Source organism: Taeniopygia guttata, chromosome Z (genome assembly GCF_048771995.1).
Source record: "Taeniopygia guttata chromosome Z, bTaeGut7.mat, whole genome shotgun sequence".
In the NCBI taxonomy this organism is placed as follows: Eukaryota; Metazoa; Chordata; class Aves; order Passeriformes; family Estrildidae; genus Taeniopygia; species Taeniopygia guttata.
Genome location: NC_133063.1, coordinates 64,186,014 through 64,207,799, shown reverse-complemented (window position 1 = coordinate 64,207,799; position 21,786 = coordinate 64,186,014). Strand labels below are relative to the sequence as shown.

The window sequence follows — 21,786 nt, the reverse complement described above, 5'->3', positions numbered from 1 at the left end:
AGAAAATATAAGATGCTATTTAAAATAAGTTGTTGCTCTAGTTTTTTGAAAGACTTGACAAAAAGTAATAAAGAGGATATTTGTGGCATAGGTAAAGTTTTAGAGCTTTTTTAACCCTTTTCCAGCTCACTTTGGTTCAGAAACTTGGGAGAAGTTTTTTCTGTCTGTGCCTCTTACAACATCTGTGTCTTTGTTCTTACACTCTGCAGTGTTCCTGTGCATTCCAATATAAGGACAGTAAAAGTCTGATTCTGTGCTTATTTTGCCCTAATTCTTTGATGGATAAATGAAGAAACATTCCAAGTACAAATTAGATCAGTCACTTTCACAATTTGTTTTGTTTACAGAACTTTAAGTGCCATCTCTTTTACCCTTCATATAAAGTTGAATGCGATTGTTAGATTAGGAGGTTTGGGAAGTGGATTCAAAATTTGTATAAACTCTAGTTTGTTTTAGGTTTGTAAAAGGTAACAAGTCTGAGCAAGGAGTTTTAGTCCATCAGATTCTAAGTCTTATAGCTGAGGCTTTTCTATGTTGTAATTCTGCATCTAGCATACCAACTAAAATGAAAATGTGTTCTGTTTTTGAGTAGTCTAATAACAGAGAAAAGTGGGAAAAAGCTTCTGATATTATATTTATTGTTTTTGTGTATATCTAAACCACTGAGAGTAAATGTCAGACTGATTCCTCACTTCAGATTCATCTGTGTGGGATTCATTTGAAAAATACCTTGATAGTATTAGGTTGACAGGTATTTACTGTCTGCATAAATAGCAAAGCGCTCGTTTTCCCTTAGATTTACAAAGAGGTGCAGTAGCATTGAGAGTAGGGTGTCAGAGTAGAATCTGCATGATAGTGTTCTAGTGGCAAATGTGTAACAGCTGGGACAAGCAAAAGAATTTGAGTTGAGTTGAATGACTTTCAAGGACTGTGCAGATCACTGAGGGAATTCCAAAAAATCAGCAGTTATTTCATCCTGTGGTGGGTTGTACCTTCCTAGATTCTTCATGAATGTGAATTCAGGCTTCTGTGTTGTCCAGTTTCTTCTTCTCTAGTATAACCAAATCGATAAGTAAGAGTAGGCTATGTGCCCAGGATATCAAGGATCTTTCTGGCATATACCGTGCTTGGGATTAATATTCTGCACAATTGCTTAACCTTTCAGTCTGTGAAAGAGAGGGATTTAAGCTCTTGTCTGAAATTCTGCATTAATAAGTTATATATGAAGCAGTGCTTAGTCTTCTTTGAAGCCATTTATATTGCTTTTTGCAAATATAAATGGTGTTCAGGACCTTTCCATAATATGCTTAAAACTGTGGAGAAGCTGTATAGATTTCTTTTCTTGTGTTTTGGTGTACCCTCTCTGGTTGTAGCTTTCATGATCACACAGTCAGTTTACTAAGGCATTTACGCAACCTTCAAGAATTCCACACCCTGTATTTGGGACTGTTTCTTCCCCTGCATGTATATCTAAGGTACAATATAGATTCTGTTAACAGCATCATTGTTCTGAGCCAAGAAAGAGGATACCAGCAGGAAGTTACTGCCTTCTAATTTCCTCTTACCTCTTTTACCTTCCTCCTTGCTTTTTAACACCCTGTGAAACAGATTGGGATTATGCTTTGTGTTGTATCTTCTTTTCTTAACTAGCTAATTTGACACAAGCATCATCAAGTGTAGGGGGGCATTTACAGACAAGGATGTGTTTGGAAGTAGATTATCACTAGAATGAGTTCAGTTAACCTCCAAAGAGGAATAGGAAGGGTCATAGTGAGGAAAGTTGAATTGCTGTGGCATACAGGTGGACGTCCACCATTGCCTACCATGTGTTAGTTCATTGGGAGTCTTTGTCTTAAATTTGTTAGTGAATAGAGAGGAGGTAGAGAGCTCTGCATGCTTTAGACTCACTTTAAAAATATTATGGGATGCTGGAGGGGAGAGGCCTGGATGTGTCGAAGGTGCAACTAGAATGAGTGGATGCTTGTGTTAATTTAGCAGACAGTGAACATGAATTGAAGTTGTTAATTTAAGATTCTCCCTTTAATATCAGTAAATTAGTAAGATTGTCTTTTTTTTCTGAGTGCAAATCTGTGTGTTGCTTAGGCTTGTGCAATGCATTAAAATCCAGATAAAAGATTGCCTCAGGTCAAATCTGTCTGATTATGCATATCCACAAAACAGTTTCAGAAAGTTTAAAAAAAAAAAGTTTATTTTAATTGAGTGTTGCACAGATTTTGTTCCATCAAATCTGAATTTGTCATCCAAAAGCAATGGAGATGATGCTGTTTAATCAAGCTAGCTGTTCAGCTGATAGAAGTACCTTGTTGCTTTTTCTGGAGGAAAAGAAAAAGTAAATTTATTCAAGGTTGGGTTTAAGTCTGTATTACATGTACTGCGCATGCTTATTTATGCTAATCTGAGGTTATTTTATAAAAACAATGGGAAAATGTATGATGTTGGATATGGACAAATTCAAGTGGTCCTAGATTTGGCAACAGAAGTAATTACTAAAATCACACCTTTTGTCCAAATTCATACCATATAAGCTACAGACTCTTTATTTTCTATTACTTTCTTGGGCACAGTTCATTCAGGATTATGGGAAGCTACTGAATGTAGGCTTAGGTATCATGAAGTCTAGGGAATTCGCAACAATATGGCTGATGCAACAGCTTTGGGAAGCTGAGTGTGGAGGGTGCATTTGGTAGCTCTATGTGAGTGGCTGAGCTTAATATGTGTGAATTTGGATGGTCTGGCATGGAGCCTGTTGGTCTATCCTGTGTAGGCAATAATCTGATAATCATCATCAACGCGGATTTTATTGCATGTTCTATCACTGTTAAAACAAAAGGCAGATAAAGCTTATCCCATTTTTGATAGAAAGCATTATTGTGTTTTCAGTAGCATTTCCTGGTATGTACTTTATAATTCAAATCAGCAGTTTTCAAAATAAATTTTAAGCCTGTCACTAGCCCATCCTGGTTGGATATATTCTTGTTCCTTTATTTTTGTACCTTAATTACAACTATTCAGGATTTGTATTACAAGTACTGTTCCATGAAAGGATTGTAGTCCTTATGTTAAAACTTCTGGAATATATTTCCCTCAGAAAAGTCTTCTCCTTTATATTCTACTTACATTTTCTCTGATGTTTAGTTGTGGGGGGTTTTCCGCCTGCTTTTGTAGGTTTTTTTTTGCTACAGTTGCTAAAGGTTACTTAGTTTAGCACAACTCTGCTAACTTTAATAAGCTCCTATTTGCTACAAATTAGTCTGTTAGATTCTATTACAGGATCTTTTATTAAATGCTGCATCTCGCATGAAACTTAATTGCATGTCTTTCTCCCTTTTAGCAAGCTACATTGAGCGACCTCAGCTGATCAGAGCAAAAGTGCCAATAGTGAAATTCAGGGATAAAGTCAGGCAAGTATTCTGTTCAACCTAATATTTTAGACTTTGACATGGGAAAGTATTCTATATGTGTACTGCCCTTTTGAGTAGTCCTACCGTTTTGTGTGTTTATTTGTGTGGTGCTGTAGCTGTATCACAAATTTTTAGAGCTAGTATGCAGTGGCAGTCAGCTTATTGCCTTGATGGTCTGAAGCACCTCTTGTGGTTGAGATGCTATTTGGTTCCTGTGATGTGATTTAGAAGCAGTACATCACATATTTCTGTAGGTTATTTGTACATAGTGGACTCCAAGTTAATAAATGGTTTGATGGAAAAACAGTGGTAGGAAGAAAACTGTTGTGAAATATAATTTTACTTGCTGAGCAGACATAACTATTGAGCTGTACAAACAACACTGAAACAAACTAGTTTGTGGTGATATTTTCTGTATTTATTGTATATTCATTATGAGAATAATTTAGAGGGATGCACTAGGACAGATAATGATGTCTTTCTTATTGTGTGTGATAGAAGTATCTGATAGGAAAAAGTCATGCAAACATTGAAATATGTTGACAGTCTTGAGTAATGTTTATTGTGCTCATTGGCTTCATTTTGTAACACTGTATGTATCAGTTTCCTGTAGTAACGTCGTTTCACCCTTCTTTGTAAATTGGCCTTTGAACAACTTTGTAGCTCTCTTAACCTGTCTTTGAACAACAATGTAGCTCTCTTAACCTGTCTATACAGTTCTAAAATTTCACAATCCTGTCTCTGTCTTTTAAAAACAAATAAGCATACTTTTCTGGCCCCTCCCTATGAAAGCATATCGCAACATGTTTTTATCACTATATACCTTTATCATGGCTAGGTTGCTGCTCTGATAAAACTAAATCTGTCATGTCTACAATTTGAACTAATCTATATCATCAGTTTAACCTTTTGTTTCATATGAGATTATACACACTTGTTGGGGTTTTTGCTTTACATTTTTTTCTACATCCAGTCCCATATTTACTTGAGTATAATTGCTGACCTTTTAAAAATTGGAATGTTTTTTACTTTCTCTTTTAGTAGTACAGAACGTAGTTTCTTTTACGCTTCCTGAAAGTATGGTGCTTGTCAAGCTAAAATTCGGGTTATTTAGATTAGCTACATATAGCAATGCTAGTCTTTTCATATATAAATGAAATTATATATTCCCGGTGCAAATATTGAATGAGTTACGGGATTATAGCAAGAATATTTTCCCCCCATTTTTTCTCATTTAAAATGAGAAAATAAACTTTAAAAAGAGACCTTTAGTATGGAACAGATGGAAGTGATTGTGTAGGAAGATTGAAGTCTTACAGCCCATAGTAATCATGATAATTGATCAAAGGCTTGTTGGGAAGTCACTTTCAAAAAATAAGTCATGATAATTGTATACCTTACAGATAGGATTTAAAGAACTCTTTATCTCCCACTAAATCAAACTATGATCTTCTAAGAACAGAAGCAGCACATTACATTTTTGCAGAGTTAAAAGCAGTATTGTTCGCTATCTGGTTTTCCATCTTCCACATTGCTTTTGTGGAAGAGAGGAATGGTGGTGAATATCATCATTTTGGGTTGGGATTTTTTTTAATTGTAGTTTGTTTTTGTTTTGTTTTCTGTCTTTACAGTTATCTTACTCTTACATAACCTGTCACCTTCATGTTTTGTATTTTTATTTAAGCATTTGTCTCTTTCCAGGCTCTTACTGGCCTCTTGTGTTTTGTAGGCTCAGATGTACAAAAACACATACACACGTATTTTTTTTCCCAGAGGTCTTGCAAAATGGATTGGATATCCTGTACCCAGGGCACTAAGCCTGTCTTTGCCAAAATTGAAACTAAACATTACAAGCTTCCTGTGAGAGCTAGTTTTTTGATGCCCACCTGCTGGGAGAAGGTGGTTGAATTCAATAGGTGTTGTCTCTGTATCTGGAGATGAACATTCTAATGTGTTACCATTAACTGAAATACATATATATTTCATATATAACTGAAAATGGCTGTTTTCCCTTACTTTGATTCAGTGAATGAGAAAGCATTCGGTTTGTATTTGTTCTTATATAACCTTTAAACTTGGGGGTTTATAGTGCTGTAAAAGTAGGAGATGATCAACTGCACTTAAAGACTTACCATCTTTTTTTTTGTAGTCTTTCCTAGGAAATTATTCTAATGTGGTTCTGCTTCCCAACAAGCCTTTGATCAATTATCATGATTATTATACTACAGAAGATACCAAAATCTTCCTCTTCTGCTACATTTGATGTGCAGTTGACTCTTTTCCTCTCCTTTAGTGCTTTTTAGTAGAACTTGAGTCCAAGCGTTACAAAACATTTTTCACTTGCCACCACTGCAACAGCTATTAAACATGTAGAGTAAACATGCAGTAGAACTTGCTTCAATGAGCATCTGGTAAATAGGCTTGTCAATTTGGATTAATTGGAATCACACATGCAATCTGACATTTTTTATTATATTTAAACATGCAGTTAATATTCTTATGGATGTTCATGCTTATGTTTACAACTGTGATGTGGTACCTGAAGCTTTGAAGCTTGTTTATTTCCTGTACTGTTATGTACTATATTCTTAAAACATATAAAAGGTTATGCTTGATACTAACTCAGCTTAAAAATTATGCAGTAGTTTTGATGCAAAGAATGTTTTGATGTAAAAAGTGTATAAAAGATGTAGAAAATGTAAAATGTTCAAAATACACGAAAAATTTCATATAGGCCTCAAATTGTCATTTACAAATTTAATGAACTTCAGGTCCATCTTCCCTTTATGTAATCAAGAAAATCCAAAGTGTTTGGGTGAACAAATGCTATGTGAATCAAACTTGTGCATGTAAAATGGAAATAGATGTATATCACCTATACAGCTACTTCTTTGTCTAATAATAGGCTCTTCCTGTTGCAAGTTAGTGTTGATATGGTTTATTGACCATGAATGCAATGTCATTTTTTGAGTTCTGTGATTAGTTAGGCTCTATATGCAGTAGGAAATTCAAACTGGGACAGGTTGTGTTATAAATAAAGCAGTTAGTGCTTGTTTGCCTTATTTAATCTTAACAGAATAAAAAGTACCAAAACTGTTTTATTGCACAACATGTAGTGTTTACTCAGAATTGGTTTTATTCCTACATACTGAGTCGCTCTTACTGTCATTGCAGAAATGGCTCTTACCTTCTGACCTCTTCCAGTTCTCTTTCACAGTTCATTGGCATAATTTCCTAAACTAATACCTCAGAAAATCCTTCCTGTTATCAAAAGTTATTTGTAGTAAATCATGCAGTGCAAGTGTAGTTGGGATAAAGATTGGGTAAAAATTAAAAAAGATATCCTAAGTTGTCCTAGAGTCTAAATTTGCATCTATATGTATTCTTCATGTAAAACAACAATTACATTTTTATAACAAAGGAATTCAAGTCTGTAAGTGGCTCAGGAGCCATAAACAAAACTAAATCATGGCATTTAAAACTCTAAAGAAAGTTTCTAGGACTTTATATTAAAATTATTTTTCTCCATATGTGTCATAAGGTAGGTAGTAAACATTCAGAAATTAAATACCATGATGCTTCATTTTTTTTCCTCCCTAATAGCAATGTGGATTTCGACTTGAATGTAAACAATGTGATAGGTATAAGAAATACATTCCTTCTGAGAAGCTATGCATTCAGTAAGTTTTTATTTTATTTTTTTATTTCTGTAACTTTGCTTATAGAGTTTGTATTTTGGTATTGATATGCTATGAAAATTTAATAGAATAAAGTTAAAATTTAATAGATATATATATTTACCTATTTAGCTACATTAAGTAGCTTTAAGTTCTTGTTGCTCATTTTAAATACATGGAGAAAACAGCTGTATGTTTTTAATTGAATATTATAATATTGAGAAAATAAAAAAGATTCCTCATATTCAGTTCCATACTACAAGGGCTACTTCAGGTATTCTGCAGATAATAATGTCATGATAGTAATGGTTGTAGTATTGTAGTCTCCAGCTTCTTTTATCTCCTTACAGCCAATGACAGTATGGATGGCTGTTAGCTAGCTATGTCTGTATTCTGTTGCAGAGTCTTTGCTTGGAAAATCCAGAATACTGCTTCTGTATCTATACTAATCCCAAATCAAAATTGGTTTGTGTCTGCTCAGGAATTTACATGTTAGGGAGAGATTGTGAAACAGCCTTGTGAAAGGAAGATAATAACAACAGCATTCTTAGTGGTAAACTAAGGTTTTCTTTCTTAGCATTGCAATGTCATTTGGCAGATAAGTACATAAAGGAGTGTGCGTCAGCCTTTTTCTTCTAGAGCATTTGCATTTATTCATTTATCCTCTTCTTCAGTTCTTGCATAAAGGAATTTATTTCTATTTAGGGTAGGTAGTTACCAATAGAAGCTACCGTCACTGGTTAATTTTTAATTATATTTCAGTCAAAGTAGTTAGTGTTCCATATTCATGTTTCTAGGAGAGTCTACAGCTTGTCCTGGATCAGTTGGTTAACTGTGATTTTTTCATACATTCAAGAAAGTGTATGATTGGCAAAGGATTGCTTCCAAGTTTAAAAATATTAGGAAGTAGTCATTGGACAGTCACTTCATGAAGTCTAATGTTGATATACTTGTTTGTAGCTTTTCACAGATTGTCTTTTCTCAGACAATCACTGTAGAGCAGACAAGTCTAGATTTGAAAAGAGCAGTGGAAGCAGTCCTAGTATCCCACCTTCTCTTCTGTTCTTCTGTGGTGTTCACTTTTACAAGGCCAGCAAAATCAACTTCATGTTTCCTGGTGAAGGCTAAATAATATTTTCTTGAAGTCAAGGAGTGAGTTAATAGCAAAGGGAGACCTGTGATTGAAAATACAATCTTCTCAATGTTCTGGGCCTTCCTAAATAGTCTTCAACCTGCATGGGAGAAAAAAACTATCAAATTACCTCTAATGTGGAAGATGTATTGGTCTGTTTTCCATTGGAACAAATTAGATGCTCAGGCAAACAAGGGACTATCTATCTTAGTGAATATGATAAAAAAACTAAAACTCAAAAAATTTCTGTGAATACTCTTCTGTCTGTTTTGAAGTTAACTCTTCTGTGTTGGTGCATGAGTGCTTTAGGAAACATTGAAGATGATGAGGCAAGCTGACACAAAATGTGAACAGAAAATGTAGGTAGATTAGGCAGAGCTAGAAGGTGAAATCTATGCTGTTATATTACCAGTGGTTTGTTTAAGGGGGCATGCCTGTGATTAATCAGCAGGTTTTGCTAGATATTTTTCATTTAGTGGAGGCTGAACTTTTTAGCTTTGTGCAAATAACATTACTGAGCATTTTCTTGAGAAAATGTTGTATCAAAATTTACTGGCCATATTGCACACTAACTTTGTTGTATACTAATTACAGGCACCAGCAGACAGAATTTACTATCTCAAAATGAGGTCAACTGAAATACTGTGACACAAAATAGCTATGTTTGAAACTGGAACCTATTTGCATTTTTCTCTCATGAAAAAAATCCTATTCCAATTAATGCATCTTCATGTGGTATCTGTACAGTACCTTTTTGGCATCTCATAATTAGTGTATTGAGTTATATTTTTTAGTTTAACCACTGGTGAACAATGTCAGGAATAAGATGATTAGTGGTAAGGAGTTTGGTTGTTTCCAAAAGATCTTCCAGATCTAGTAGGACATTCATTCTGAGAAGAGTACCACTTACATGGTCATATGTGCTGAGCCACTCTGAACATGTTGTGAGAAAATCATGCTTGATAGTTTCATAAAATAACAGAGAGCACCCCAACTGATGCAGTTGTAGGATGTCTTTTGTCCTCGTGTCCTCATAAGCAGAATACAAAACTTTGTATAATGATGTCAGGTTAGAAAAGATACTCCAGAATGCATAAGCTTTTTTTGATTATCTGCTTCTGCATACCTGAAAATAATAAACTATGCTGCAGAGTCTCAGGAGTTTGTGGTGAGTGATGTCTGCCTACTATAGATTAATACCTCAATTAGAAGGTTATCTATATTCAGCAGAAATTCAGAAGATCATACCTAGCATATGGCTGTATTTATGTTTTTTCTCATTAAATGCATACATATTAATTTAACGAGATACTGTATCTAACATGTCATCTGCATAAAAAGCTATTGAGGACAAGGCAAATTTAAAATTTATGTTTGTATGAGGGATACTGCTGTCATGTATCCTGATGTAAATTTTAGAATCAGCTGTGTCCTCAAGCCACAATAATTATTTTCCCTGCCTTCAAAGTTTATATAGCCTGAGTAAAAAAATAACATAGAGTCTGTCCTGACAGCAAGTTTTTTTCACAGAAAATTAGTACAATTAACTGGAGAGACCTTAGAAGTAGAAAGATGCTTTGCAAATTTCCTAGTATACCTCCTGTAAAGTGTCTGTGGATTTTACTACTCAAAAGGCTGTTTGCAAATGTAAGTACTTTGTTTTGATTTTAATAGGATTGATAGTAATTGTAGAATTCTTTAAGTAAATTCTATAAAATGCCTGCCGAAGGTAACCTTAGACTACAAAACTACCATGTTGATCAAGTAAGAGCAAATGTTGATTAATTGCTATCTAGTTAAATGTACTGTTTTGAGATTTGTTTATTTTACTTGCAGTTGAGAATCGAGTTCGTCCATTAGTACTTGTTGTTAAGAAGTGGGCAAGTTTTCATGAGATAAATGATGCCAGTCGTGGTACTTTAAACAGCTATAGTCTTGTGTTGATGGTTTTGCACTATTTACAGAGTAAGTATTTTTTACATGTTGAAACTGTCCCTTTTAAGTTCATATTTGTTTAATTTTCCTCTTTAATGAAGCAGTAGTCGTATCCTACACCGAAATACTTAAAGTGAGTTTTACTCCATTTCATTAATGTTGCATTTGTGTTTAACAAGTGGACCTGCTCTTTGGTCACCTTTAAAAAGGTTTGGAAAAAAATGTACTTGAAGGACATTGTGTAGCTATAAAACAAACTTAAGTACTACTTCACAGAAATGCGTAAGAACATTTACTGTAGTCATCTCTGATCTCTGGCAGCTGCCACAGCTGTCTAGGAAAGAAGAAAAGAGGGTTCAACTAATCCCTTTCATGCAAAACTGATCAGTCAGCTGTCTTGGGAAGATCAGCAGTCCAGAAATCAGAGGAGCTATGTACCTGTGCCTCCTCAGCCTTTTCTGTGGAGGAAAAAAAATGGCATGAAAAAGAAGCACTTGAGATGTGGCCCTGTACATTGTACATGCATCTGAGCACCAGATTTTTAGGTTCTGATGTTTTATTCATGCAGATTTTAAGCTTTTTTTCCTTGCTATATACGTGTGATGTTTCTGAAAATAGCTTCTGTCCTAGAATTTCTAATAGTGTTTTTGTTGATACTGTGGACAGAAAAAAAAAAGAACACCTTTCTTTTGCCCTAGTGTCCCTGCCTTCACTAGACAAATTTCTTTTCTATACTTATATTATTACTATATTCTTATACTAATGTGGATGTCTTTGGACCCGGGTTTAGTGTGGCTTGAGTTTAGTTTGTAGATACATCAGTATCTTGTACGTGAACTTTCTTCCAGATAATAGGTCTAACTAACTTGAACAGTAAGAAAAGGAAACTCATAGGGCAAATGCTAGTGGTAAGTGGTAATTTTTTCCCTCCCATCCATCCTCTTATTAAAGCTCAGTAAAGCATACACACCTAGATACAGCATCTTGATTTTGTTGCTCAGATTTTGTTGCCTTTTAAGTTAGTGTGGTAGAGAACTGGGAAATATCCAAGATGTTGCAGAAGCATTAACACCCACAAATAAAAATGTTATTGAGGCAGCTGTGGTAATTTTCTTAGGAGTCCTGAATGTATATTTGACTCTTTGAAGGTACTCCAAACACATTCTAAGAATTCTGCTCTTCTGATTCTTAGTCCCTAAGGAAAAAGGATTATGTGACATCTCTTCATCTGTAAGACCTTGTTGAAGAGTGAACTAAGTTCCAAGTCCAAGACCTATGTACTGAATTTATTTTTTTCCCCGGTGAATGATGTAGACCAATTTCTTAAACCATGCTGAAGACATGATGTTAAAGCCTTAGTTTGAGGAGTACTCTGACAGTTCTACAGCTGTTTGAGTAGGATGTGAAAACGTAGGGATTTTGATCCATCTATAGGACCACCTGATCTGGGTGTTGTTTTTTTTTTTTGTCTCTAATTTATATAGTTCAATAGATGCACTCCTAATCCATGGTTTTCATAAAAGTGACCAATATTTAGATAATTTTATGTTTGTTAGTATTGTTAATGACTGTATGATCTTTATAACATGTTTGCCATTTAGCAGATCACCTAACACTATTAGACTGTGTGTATTTTATGGGGATTTTGCTAGCAACGCCTACTAAGTGTGTTGAGCATTTTTAATAGGCTGCATTTGGAGATTCAGTATGTAATCCTCGACAGCTGAAAAACATGTTCTTTTGCAGTAGACTTGTTCATAGAATTGTATTAGATGTAAGGAAGAAAAGATGAGTGAAGCTCTAATTTTTCATTAAGGGAATCTAGATGATTTTCTATAGCCATGAGTTCTGAATATGAATTTCAGAAATAAAGCTGTACCCAGCTGCTATAGAATTTTTCATGCCTTTTACATAGAGTAGTGTCTTGGTAAGACCTTTCATTAGCTGAATAAAGTTCCTATAGTACTGTAGAGTACGAAATACAGTAATAGAAATGTTTGCCGAATAACCTATTTTACAAAATGCATGAAAGTGAAGTTCTTGATAAATGTTTTTAAGATAGAATTTCAATGCAACTCTTTGATGCAGTTAATATGATATTGCTTCCTGTGAATTACATGAATCACAGCAACTTTGAACTTTTTTTTTTATAGCCTTACCTGAACCCATCCTTCCATCCCTCCAAAAAAATTACCCAGTAAGTGTTTCTTATGGATTTACTACATAATTTATGTGTGTGACCCTGCTTATCTAAATGTATAAATTCTTAACTATCTCTAATGGGTTGAGTTGAATTAGCAGTCTGTTGGTCGCATCATTGATATGCTAGACCTAAGTGTGAAAAATATTATTTGCTGCTTTTGATAATTTTTTAAATGAAAATTCTGTTATGTATGGAAGATTTGACACACAGAATAAAGTGCTAATGAAAACTTCTAGCCTAATTCTCTCTATGCTGGCCTGGAAATATCTTGGTGTCAGCTGTAATTTTCTGTAACTTTCCTGTATCTTAATGTGTTAAGTGCTTTTTCATTCAGCTCTGGTGCTTCAGAATTCCATACCTTTCCAAAGCTGTTGAGTTGCCTGATATTTCCATGTGCAGGAAGTGAGTGATATATGGTTTACTAAGGAAACTTGAGACCTCACAAAATTTGACTTCAGTCCAAAAAGTAAACACCTTTTTGGAACTTTGTTATTGTAGTTAGATCATACTCTGTTCATTTCTGGAGAATCAGTATGCTTTGGTCCCTCTAGAATTAGGAGTGTTATTAGTGAGATCTAATCTAAGAAAAATTATCTGGAAGTAAGAACTGCCCTCCTAAATATTTGTCTGTGCACAGAAGTGCTATTGCTGAATAGTTCTATGCTGTAATTTATTTACAAAAATTCCTTGGTTCCTTCCTCTTTACCTGTCTCATATGTGTCACTTGAAATTTTTCTTTATTCATAGTTGACGTAATTTGGTGTTCCTGTCTACATATGGGGGGTTTTTAATTGGTTGCTGGCAATTGTGCCAAGCTAGTATCAGAAAGCCATTCTGTCTTTTGCCTGTATTTCCCATAATGCTGAAATGGGAATATTTAGTGGTGCTGAACATCAGGGAGAAAATACTTTGGTGTCAGCCATTTAGGGTAATTAAGATAATTGAGATGCAGAAGAAAGTATTGAACAATAATTCACTGTGATTTTATTTATATTGTAAATCTGCTTAGGGAAACCTGTGCTATATTTTTATAGTCTTTATCTTTGCCTTTGATTTTTTGATGGTACTCTATACCTTCTAGTTTCTTAATTGGGAGCTCTGAAAAGCTTTTGAAACTATCTTTTGTTTCTTTACACTTAGCTTTATCTGATAGATTTTTCAATTGTTAGATTTGCTAATTACTTTTCCTTAAAGCTTGCATGCTGTAGTGTTTTAAGTTTTGTGTAGCATGTTACTTAAACAAAAGTGTTTAGAACTGGCTACTTTTGACTCTTCTGTATTTATAATGCAGACATTTATATTTGTAGTGTTCAAACTTTGTAGCGACATCCAGAGTACTATACAAATATTAATGCCTTCAATCATTAAAGCAAATGTATCCAGTACCTTAAGCTGAAAAATCTAGTTAATCTAAATGCAAAGTTTTATCTTGTGTTGTGTGAAAATGGTAAATCACTTGCAGGTGAGCATTGCTGTAAGAATTGCGTTTTGCCATGTTCTGATATAGATTATACTTGGTTTTGTTGTTCTTTCTTATATTTGGGAATGGACAAAATATCCTAGGATTGCTAACAAAATTAGAAGAATATTTTTATGCATGCTTACTACAAACCAAATTGCAAGTATATTTTGATCTACTGTCTCCATTAGGAATACAATTAAATGCTTAAAAATTATGAAATTTGAAATTTCTGAATAGTAATATTTCAAAGGAATTTAAAATGAAAAATATGGCAAAACAGTTTTGGTCTTGTGGCTTGCAGTAATAATTAAAAAGCACAGGCAAATTTCAGTATCAAAAGAAACCATATCTTTTTCTTATGATTGTAGCTGGTCAGAGTTGTGTCTCTATGCAAAAACTATACAAACATACTGCATCTTCCCTAAGTACACCTACCCACAGTTTTTCAAAATCCAATCTGCAGTCATAAAATACTTCCATTATCTAGAGGAAACTGCTTATCTTAAATTGTTGGTGCTATATAGGAGAGACATGCTTACATTGAGGAGGAAATGAAAGACAGATTCTGTGTCTCAGTGAATCACTATTACAAATATGAAGGGTGAGAAGTCCTGGAAAGCCACCAGATTTGCCCATTTCTGCATTCTATTGTCGTGGGGGAGTTTCCAGCTGGCACCAAGCTGATGTGTTTTGCAGCCACTAGTTTAGAGGGAATATCACACCTCATCAAAGGCAGGGTTGTATTCTGGGGCTTCCCTTGCCCCCGAGCCAGGTGAGGTAGACAGCAATAGCCCACCAAGTGTGTTCATCAGTTTTGAAGTCAATATAGTACCTGCTTCCATGTCAGGACTTCATGGATAAGCTCTAGAGAACCTGTGGTGGATTAAACCATTGTGGCTGGTGAACATTGCTGTCAGTGGCACTCAGAAGAAAACTTGTGCCTGACTTGCCACTGTTCAATGTGGATTTCTCCCTCAGGGTTCCTATGGTCAGGGTGACCCCAAGAGAGATCGTAAAGAGTCTTTGCTTCCCTAGCCCGAACACAGCCAAAGAAGGAGCCTGGAATACTTCCAATTGTGCTTTCAAGGTTGTTTATTTCTTCTTATTTAAACATTCTTTCTCTGATTTGCCAAGCTCTGGCTAGCAAGGAGGCCATAACGTTTCTCTCTCTAGCCCTGGGCAGCTCCCACATTATATACTCAAAACTATGTGTCTATGTTTACAATTTCTTCACTAACTCCTATCATCTATGTTAGACAGTGAATCTCTACCTTAAACCAATAGAAAAGTGCCACCATCACACCAAACCAGGGAGGACAAGACAAAGAAGAAGGCTAGGACATGCCCATTCCTCCATCTTGTACCCCCTTGAACCCCATTCTAGAAATCTGAAAAGTCTACTTTTCCACCCTGTGTTAATTTAAATACCACACTGACTTGTAATTCCTCATCCAGAGTTGGCAGTTTTCCATGGGCTAAAATCAAAGCCACAGCTGTTCTTGACTTCATGCCAGGGTCTCTGAGACCCCTGCCAGGGTCTCGAGACAGCCAGGGCAGCCAGAGGGATGTCCTGGACTCTGACATTCAAGGGGTCTGGTGTTTTAACTGAAGTCAAGATGAAGTTGGGTTTCCATGAGTGCTCTGGATGATGAACTTCAAGGACTCTAGGATAAGCACATCTTTGTTTCTGCTGCCTCAGCTTCTTGTCATGTCCTGCAAAAGGTGGGGCAGAAGGTGGGATGGTCTTTAAATGGGAGTCAGCCCTTGGAAAGACACAGTTTGCTTCACACTGAGTTGCACTTTTAAAAAATATAAACATGAGTTAAATACTCATTTACAAGACTGGGGAAAAGGATATTTTAGGATTTTTTATGCTGATGTTACTACTAAATTATTTTGAATGAAGGATCTTGTACATTCAGAATTAAACTCACTATACATCAAAATACTCGAATACAAACTTTATTTTGATGTACACTTGTGTTCCTTTCCAGTGTGTAAGGTGGAATGAGCATACTTAAAAGCATTTTGTAGCTTGAACATGAAGCATGTTGCTGAATACTGATATTTCTTGAAAAATCAGTAATCAAGATAAAAATTAGAGATCCAGCAAAAAGGAAGAAATACTTCCAGATCTCTTTTATGGGATATCTTAAAATAGTGGAGAGCTCATTTATATTTGTTGCTCAATCAGATCCTGAATCTAATTTCTGTCTCTTTAAACAGCTTGAGGCAAAGGCGCAGTAAGCGAAATAGGGACTTATTTTAATAGAAACTGAATCTTTTGCCTTCTAGAGCAAGTTAAGAAAAGAAAAAGTACTTCGAAGGATGCTTTGTAATTCCATTTTTTTAGCAATCTCACCTATGTGCAGAATCTGTAAGCTGTACCTTGTTTTGTTTGTCTAGTTATTCCCTGAGTCCCTCTAGTGGAAAGGAAAGTACTGTTACCCCTGTTTTACAATAGATGAATGGAGATTAGTTGAAGTTAGGGGATTATCATGCCTTGTCTGTGGCAAAGCAGAAAAAAGTATCTAGGTATCCCTTAGCTGGTCTGACCTCTTGTTTCATTGGACACTGAGTGATTCCTTTGTTAAGAAATGACCTTAAATTACATTGGTAATTGAATTATTGAATATTGGTATATCTTGACAGAAGTTTTCACTAAATCTTGCCAATTTTAAGTAGTAATTAATTTGGTTTTACGTGTAGAATATTCTAATATGGTAATAGCAACTTCTTGCATAATAAATTTTCTTTATTTCAGAAAGATTTAACACTTGGTTTTGCCTTCTCTGTGGGGTAATCAGCTACCCACAGTGCATAAAAAATAAGTCTACTAACAGTGTCACAAACATGTGATTAATACATTGCTTTAGTTACCGTTAATAAGTCTTATTTTCTTCCACAAAAGTAATGTAAGTTATGCCTTCTATTTTGCAATACTCAGATGTCTTTTTTAGAGCAATTTTTATAGTGACATAACCACTGAACCAAGTGGAAATGAGAATTACTTATATGTGTCTCTTAAAGTAGGTGGTTGGGGGTTTTAATAGTTAGCTGCTATAGCCTGTAACCTGTGTTTTTACTAATGCATGTGTCTAGAATAATATGTGTGTATTTTCTTGAAAGCAAAAGCCTTTCTGAGTAAGAAAATCTTTGAGATCTTATTGTCTACCAGTAAAAAAATAGCTTTTTTAATTTGAAAAATAATAAAATAAGTCCTAACTTTTTAGCTGCTGAGGATATCAACCTCACTGTGATGGCAGAATTCTCTTGCAATTGAGAAGTTCTCAGGCAATTAAATATTCAAAGTGTAAAAAAATTAATCTTGTCTTCCTTTTCTACTGCCTCCAAACACTTACTACTCATAGTAGACATCTGTTGTAACTCCATGACACGTCTGTATTTTTGTAGGTCAGTGCCCCCATTTTCTTCTTCCTTTCCCCCCCTTCTCTTGTATGTTTTTTCATCAGCTGGTGTACTGCTAATTCTAAATTCAATTGTTCTGACTCTTCTTTGGCTTTCTGTGGGGATGGGCAAGAAGTGACTTTCACAGTAGCATCTTTCTGATAAACTTTAGGGTTAAAACTGTATTTACTATATGGCATGGGAACAACTGTTCCTTTCTACATCTTTGGATACTGCATATCTTCTTTTTATGTCTGTGTTTCCATTGTTTTGATGTCTTCTGATGAACTATAAGCTGCTAAATTCTGAGCTTTGCAAACTAAAATAATCTTTTATATATAGCATTATATCATAAAAGATCAACCATTGAAATTTTTAGATCTCTAGAAGAATAGCTTTTTTTCCCCAAAATGTGTTGCACAAGGTTCCAGGGAATTTTGCTGGAGCTGACAGAAAGAAGATGGGACCCTCAAACTTTCCAGTCCTACTGGTTTTGTCACTTAACAGTACTTTTCTCAGAGGAAGCAGTGCCAGCTTTGGACATGGAAATAATGCTACACTGTGTAGTGCTTCTAGTGCTATTCTAGTACTATAAAGTTTGAATCACGCCTGATACTACTCTTAAAAATAAAAAATTAATAGGTGGGGAGGGGAAAGAAGATACAGTAATGAGAGAACAGGTTCCTAAATTTACATAAATGTGTGTCTTTATATGAATGTAATGTTTGCTTCAGTGTTGTAGCAAATTATATGAATGAACTCAAGTGTATCTTGAGTTCATTTTCAGTAAAATACGCAACATTGCTGTAAAACGGTGTTAAAACCAGGTATTAGCAAGTCATAAATTGTTTCTGTAGCAAGAGGAGATATGTTTACTTCTATGTACCCCAGTCTATCAGAAGAACCTAAAGGATGCAATGGACACTGAAACAGCAGGGCAGTTCTAAAACCATATGTATTTAGTCTTGTATATATTCCTTTTTAGGCTGGCAATAGTGCCTTCTTTTCATAGCAAACCTGATGTTTTTCATACCCCATTATACTCACCCTCTTCCTCCTACAGAAAAGCATACTTCAGCTTAAATGCAGCATTCTCTGTATTCACGCATTTTATATAACTTCACTGCTGGTTGGGTTTGGAGTTTTTTTGGGTTTGGGTTTTGTTTGGTTTGCGTTTTTTTGTTTGTTTTTTTGTTGGTTTTTTTCATTCTTGGCTAGAGGAAGTCATACCTGCAGTCTTTATGCTTATTTTGTGGGTGGAGCAGGTTCATTCATATGCAGTTTTTAACTTGGTGCCTGGGAGCAATGTTAGGCCTTCCCTCTGGATTATTTCTGTACTTCAGTTCAGCTATGGGAAATTGACAATAGGTCAACTTCACCTGCATATTTCTCAGATGAACTGCATTCAGCTCAGGGCAGGCTACCTTACTCAGCTTTTGCTCTTGTGGTTTTAAATGCAAGTCTAGTTTGAAGATTCTCCTGTGTTAAAATTCTTTAGTAAACAGAAGTTAACAGTCTTGTATGCTCCTGTGCAAGATGATTCTACCTGAGTTTAGGGGGAGTAAGTAGTATTCAGTGGGGCAGAAGAGAAGTAGTCCTTGGCTTGTAAGTTGTCCTTGAACTTATAATAAGCAAGCAATAGGCAGCTTTCTTATTGTGGAAAATACATGCATCTGGGTTAAGGTGCTCTCTGTGTATATACATATATATACAGTCTGATTTTATTTTGACAGGAATGTTTTGATCCTACTATGCAGTTGCATTTTGTTCATCAAGCTCCACGTACCATTCCTCCTTACGTCTCAAAAAATGGATCAAGCCTTGGAGATTTGCTAATAGGCTTCTTCAAATATTATGCCACAGAATTTGAGTAAGTAATAAGTTCATTTTAGTGGTTTAGAAGATATGAAACTTTGATTCCTTCTATTCAATGTAGCAACACTTTATAACCCTTGAAAGGAAGAAAAGCAGCAATGCAGGAGTGGTAACTGAGAGAGAGGAAATGAGTGGAAAGGCTAAATAACAACAGGAATGCCAGTAAATTGTCTGGTATCTTCTGCTTATCTAGGCATTCTTTCTTGTAAAATAGTTTGCAAAAGTTAGAGAGCTTTGTCCTTTAAAAATTCATGGGGTTTGTTGTACAGTTACACTATTCTATAACTGCCTATTCATGTGTGAGATCTGTTCTTAGCTGTCATTTAAGGTATCAGCTTTGATATGAATTATTTGGACCTTAAGGGCTGTGCTTGTCTTTTGTCACAGTGAGTCAATGGAGGTAACTGGCCAGGTGGCTCCTTACTTCAACCAGAATATACACCCGTATAGGCCTCACATAGTGAGGCCTATATTCTCTCATGTATCGTTGTTTCATTCACGTTATTGGTTAAGAATCTGAGTTCAATTTTGGCATCTGGACTTCCTTATATAAGAAGAGAAGCTTAAGTTGTGAGGACATCTGAGAAAGCCTTAAGTTACAACTGCTTTGCCAAATTGTTACTCATGTATTTCTGAATTTCTTAGAAAAAATGGTTGTTCTTGTAAAATATCAAATGGTTGTGTCCCAGTCAGCTTAAAGATCTTCTAAATCACTTCTGAGGCAGTTGTTTCCTGCATGTTGCTGTCCTGTGTACGTGCATCATCTCCAATTCTTGGAAGGAGAATAAAACATACAATTGGATACTCCTAATTTTGGAAGTGGTTATAATTTACTTCAATATAAGAAGTGAAAAACCATAGAATCATTAAAGCATTTCAGGGGTGTGCATCACATGTGAAACATGTAAGCTAAATCCCTATGACCTGGAGTAATGCATGAACCAACTGCATTTTGTGCATGCTTAAGTCTGACTGAGAGATTTTCATGTAAGAGATTTTCTTTCAATGATCTCTGCAGATAAGAGAATGGTCTTTTGTCTTAAATGTTTCTCCTGAGTACCTGTCCTTTTAGCTGACAAGGTGATGTTTGCTGAAGAGGCAAATGAGAAGACAGTGGTGGAGGATAACCTTAGATTCTTAATTTGGGTGGGATACTACATTAATCTTTTACTACTTGACTGTACGAGCTATTAATCTTCTTGTAGCAGAGATGATCTTGTCTAATTACGGCAAAATGCCTAGTCTGAGTCTTCTGGGTTTGGGTGCTTGTGAACATAGTCAAGACCAGATTTCTGGCTAAGTTGGTGGCTGGTCCAGAACAACTTAATTTTTGTCTGCTGTTAGAAAGGATATGCTAAGACATATGCAGACCAAAAATTCTGCCATATCAATGTTTGAGCTGATGGCAATCCCAAAATACTATTTTTGTGATGATTATAAATCAGGAAAAAATACCATGTAAATTTATTCATAGACACGCAGAGGAGCTTCTGGGTAAAAGAAAGCTTGAAAAAGTAGATAGTGAAGATAGGATAGTCCTGATGTCAAGGGAAGAAAATGTTTCAAAAAGCAGCTGAATAAAAAGAATGCCTGATGTGTTCTTCTAGTGTTCAGTATCTGTTAAGTATTTAAACATTTTAGTTGTAATAATCTGTTAAAAAAAAAAAAAAACAAACAAAAAACATAACAGTGAAAACAGCCATTAGAATTCCTGTATTCAAAATGCTACTACACAGCTGAGAAGTCATTCGAGGAAATTATGCACTTAATGCAGCAGCCTATATTATTTTTAACTCTTTCTGCTATGGAAATAGAATTTAATCAAGTGTATTCCTGTTTATCTCTTTATCCCTGTCAACTATAAATCCTCTTAGAAAGGAATAGGATTGATAGTAAAATTCCATGTCGTTTCGGTCACTGGTCATTGGAGAAGATGAATTAGTGCACCATAGGGAGGAACATGAACATGGTGCTTAAAAGGCTTTGTATGATAGCCAGCCAGCGAAAGCAAAGGTAGTCTCATGCTAGCCACAGGATCTGTTATCTTTGGTTTGGAGTTGCTTGTGGGAACAACAGTACAAATGAGAATGAGAGTAAAAATTAAATACAGAGAACCACAGAGTAATAGAATATGCTCATTGGAAGGGACCCATCAGAATAATTGAAATCCAACTCCTGGCCCTGCATGGGATCATCCCTCAGATTCATTCCCTAAGACCCTTTGCCTGAGAGCATTGTCCAAACACTTCTTGAACTCTTTCAGGCTGGTGCTGTGACCACTTTCCTGGGGAGCCTGTTCCGGTTCCTAAACATCCTTCGGGTGAAAAATCCTTTCCTAATATCCAAACTAAACTTCCCCTGACTCAGCTTCATGCTGTTACCTTAAGTCCTGTCATGAGAGTTAAGGGATCAGTGTCTGCCCTTCCTCTTCCCCTCATAAGGAAGTTGCAGACTGCAATGAGGTCTCCCCGTCTCCTTTTCTTCTGGCTGAACAGACCAAGTGACCACAGCTACTCCTCATACAGCTTCTCCTCAAGGCCCTTCATGATTCTTGTGGCCGTGTTTTAAACACTTTCCAATATCTTTATATCTTTCCTATACTGCAACACCTAGAACTGCCCCCAGCACTAGAGGTGAGGCTGCCCCAGAGCAGAGCAGGACAATCCCCTCCC

At 35.6% G+C, this 21,786-nt stretch overlaps 1 protein-coding gene across 2 annotated transcripts in view; it reads left to right on the top strand.

Moving 5' to 3' along the window:
- TENT2 (terminal nucleotidyltransferase 2) overlaps positions 1-21,786 on the top strand; it is a 47,308-nt gene that overhangs the window by 8,300 nt on the left and 17,222 nt on the right. For both annotated transcript variants that reach the window (XM_030258598.4, XM_030258597.4), the window contains exons 8-12: positions 3,353-3,422; positions 7,026-7,102; positions 10,068-10,196; positions 12,320-12,363; positions 18,973-19,109. In XM_030258598.4, the coding sequence (XP_030114458.4) occupies positions 3,353-3,422; positions 7,026-7,102; positions 10,068-10,196; positions 12,320-12,363; positions 18,973-19,109 (457 nt within the window). The remainder of the gene's footprint in view (positions 1-3,352; positions 3,423-7,025; positions 7,103-10,067; positions 10,197-12,319; positions 12,364-18,972; positions 19,110-21,786) is intronic.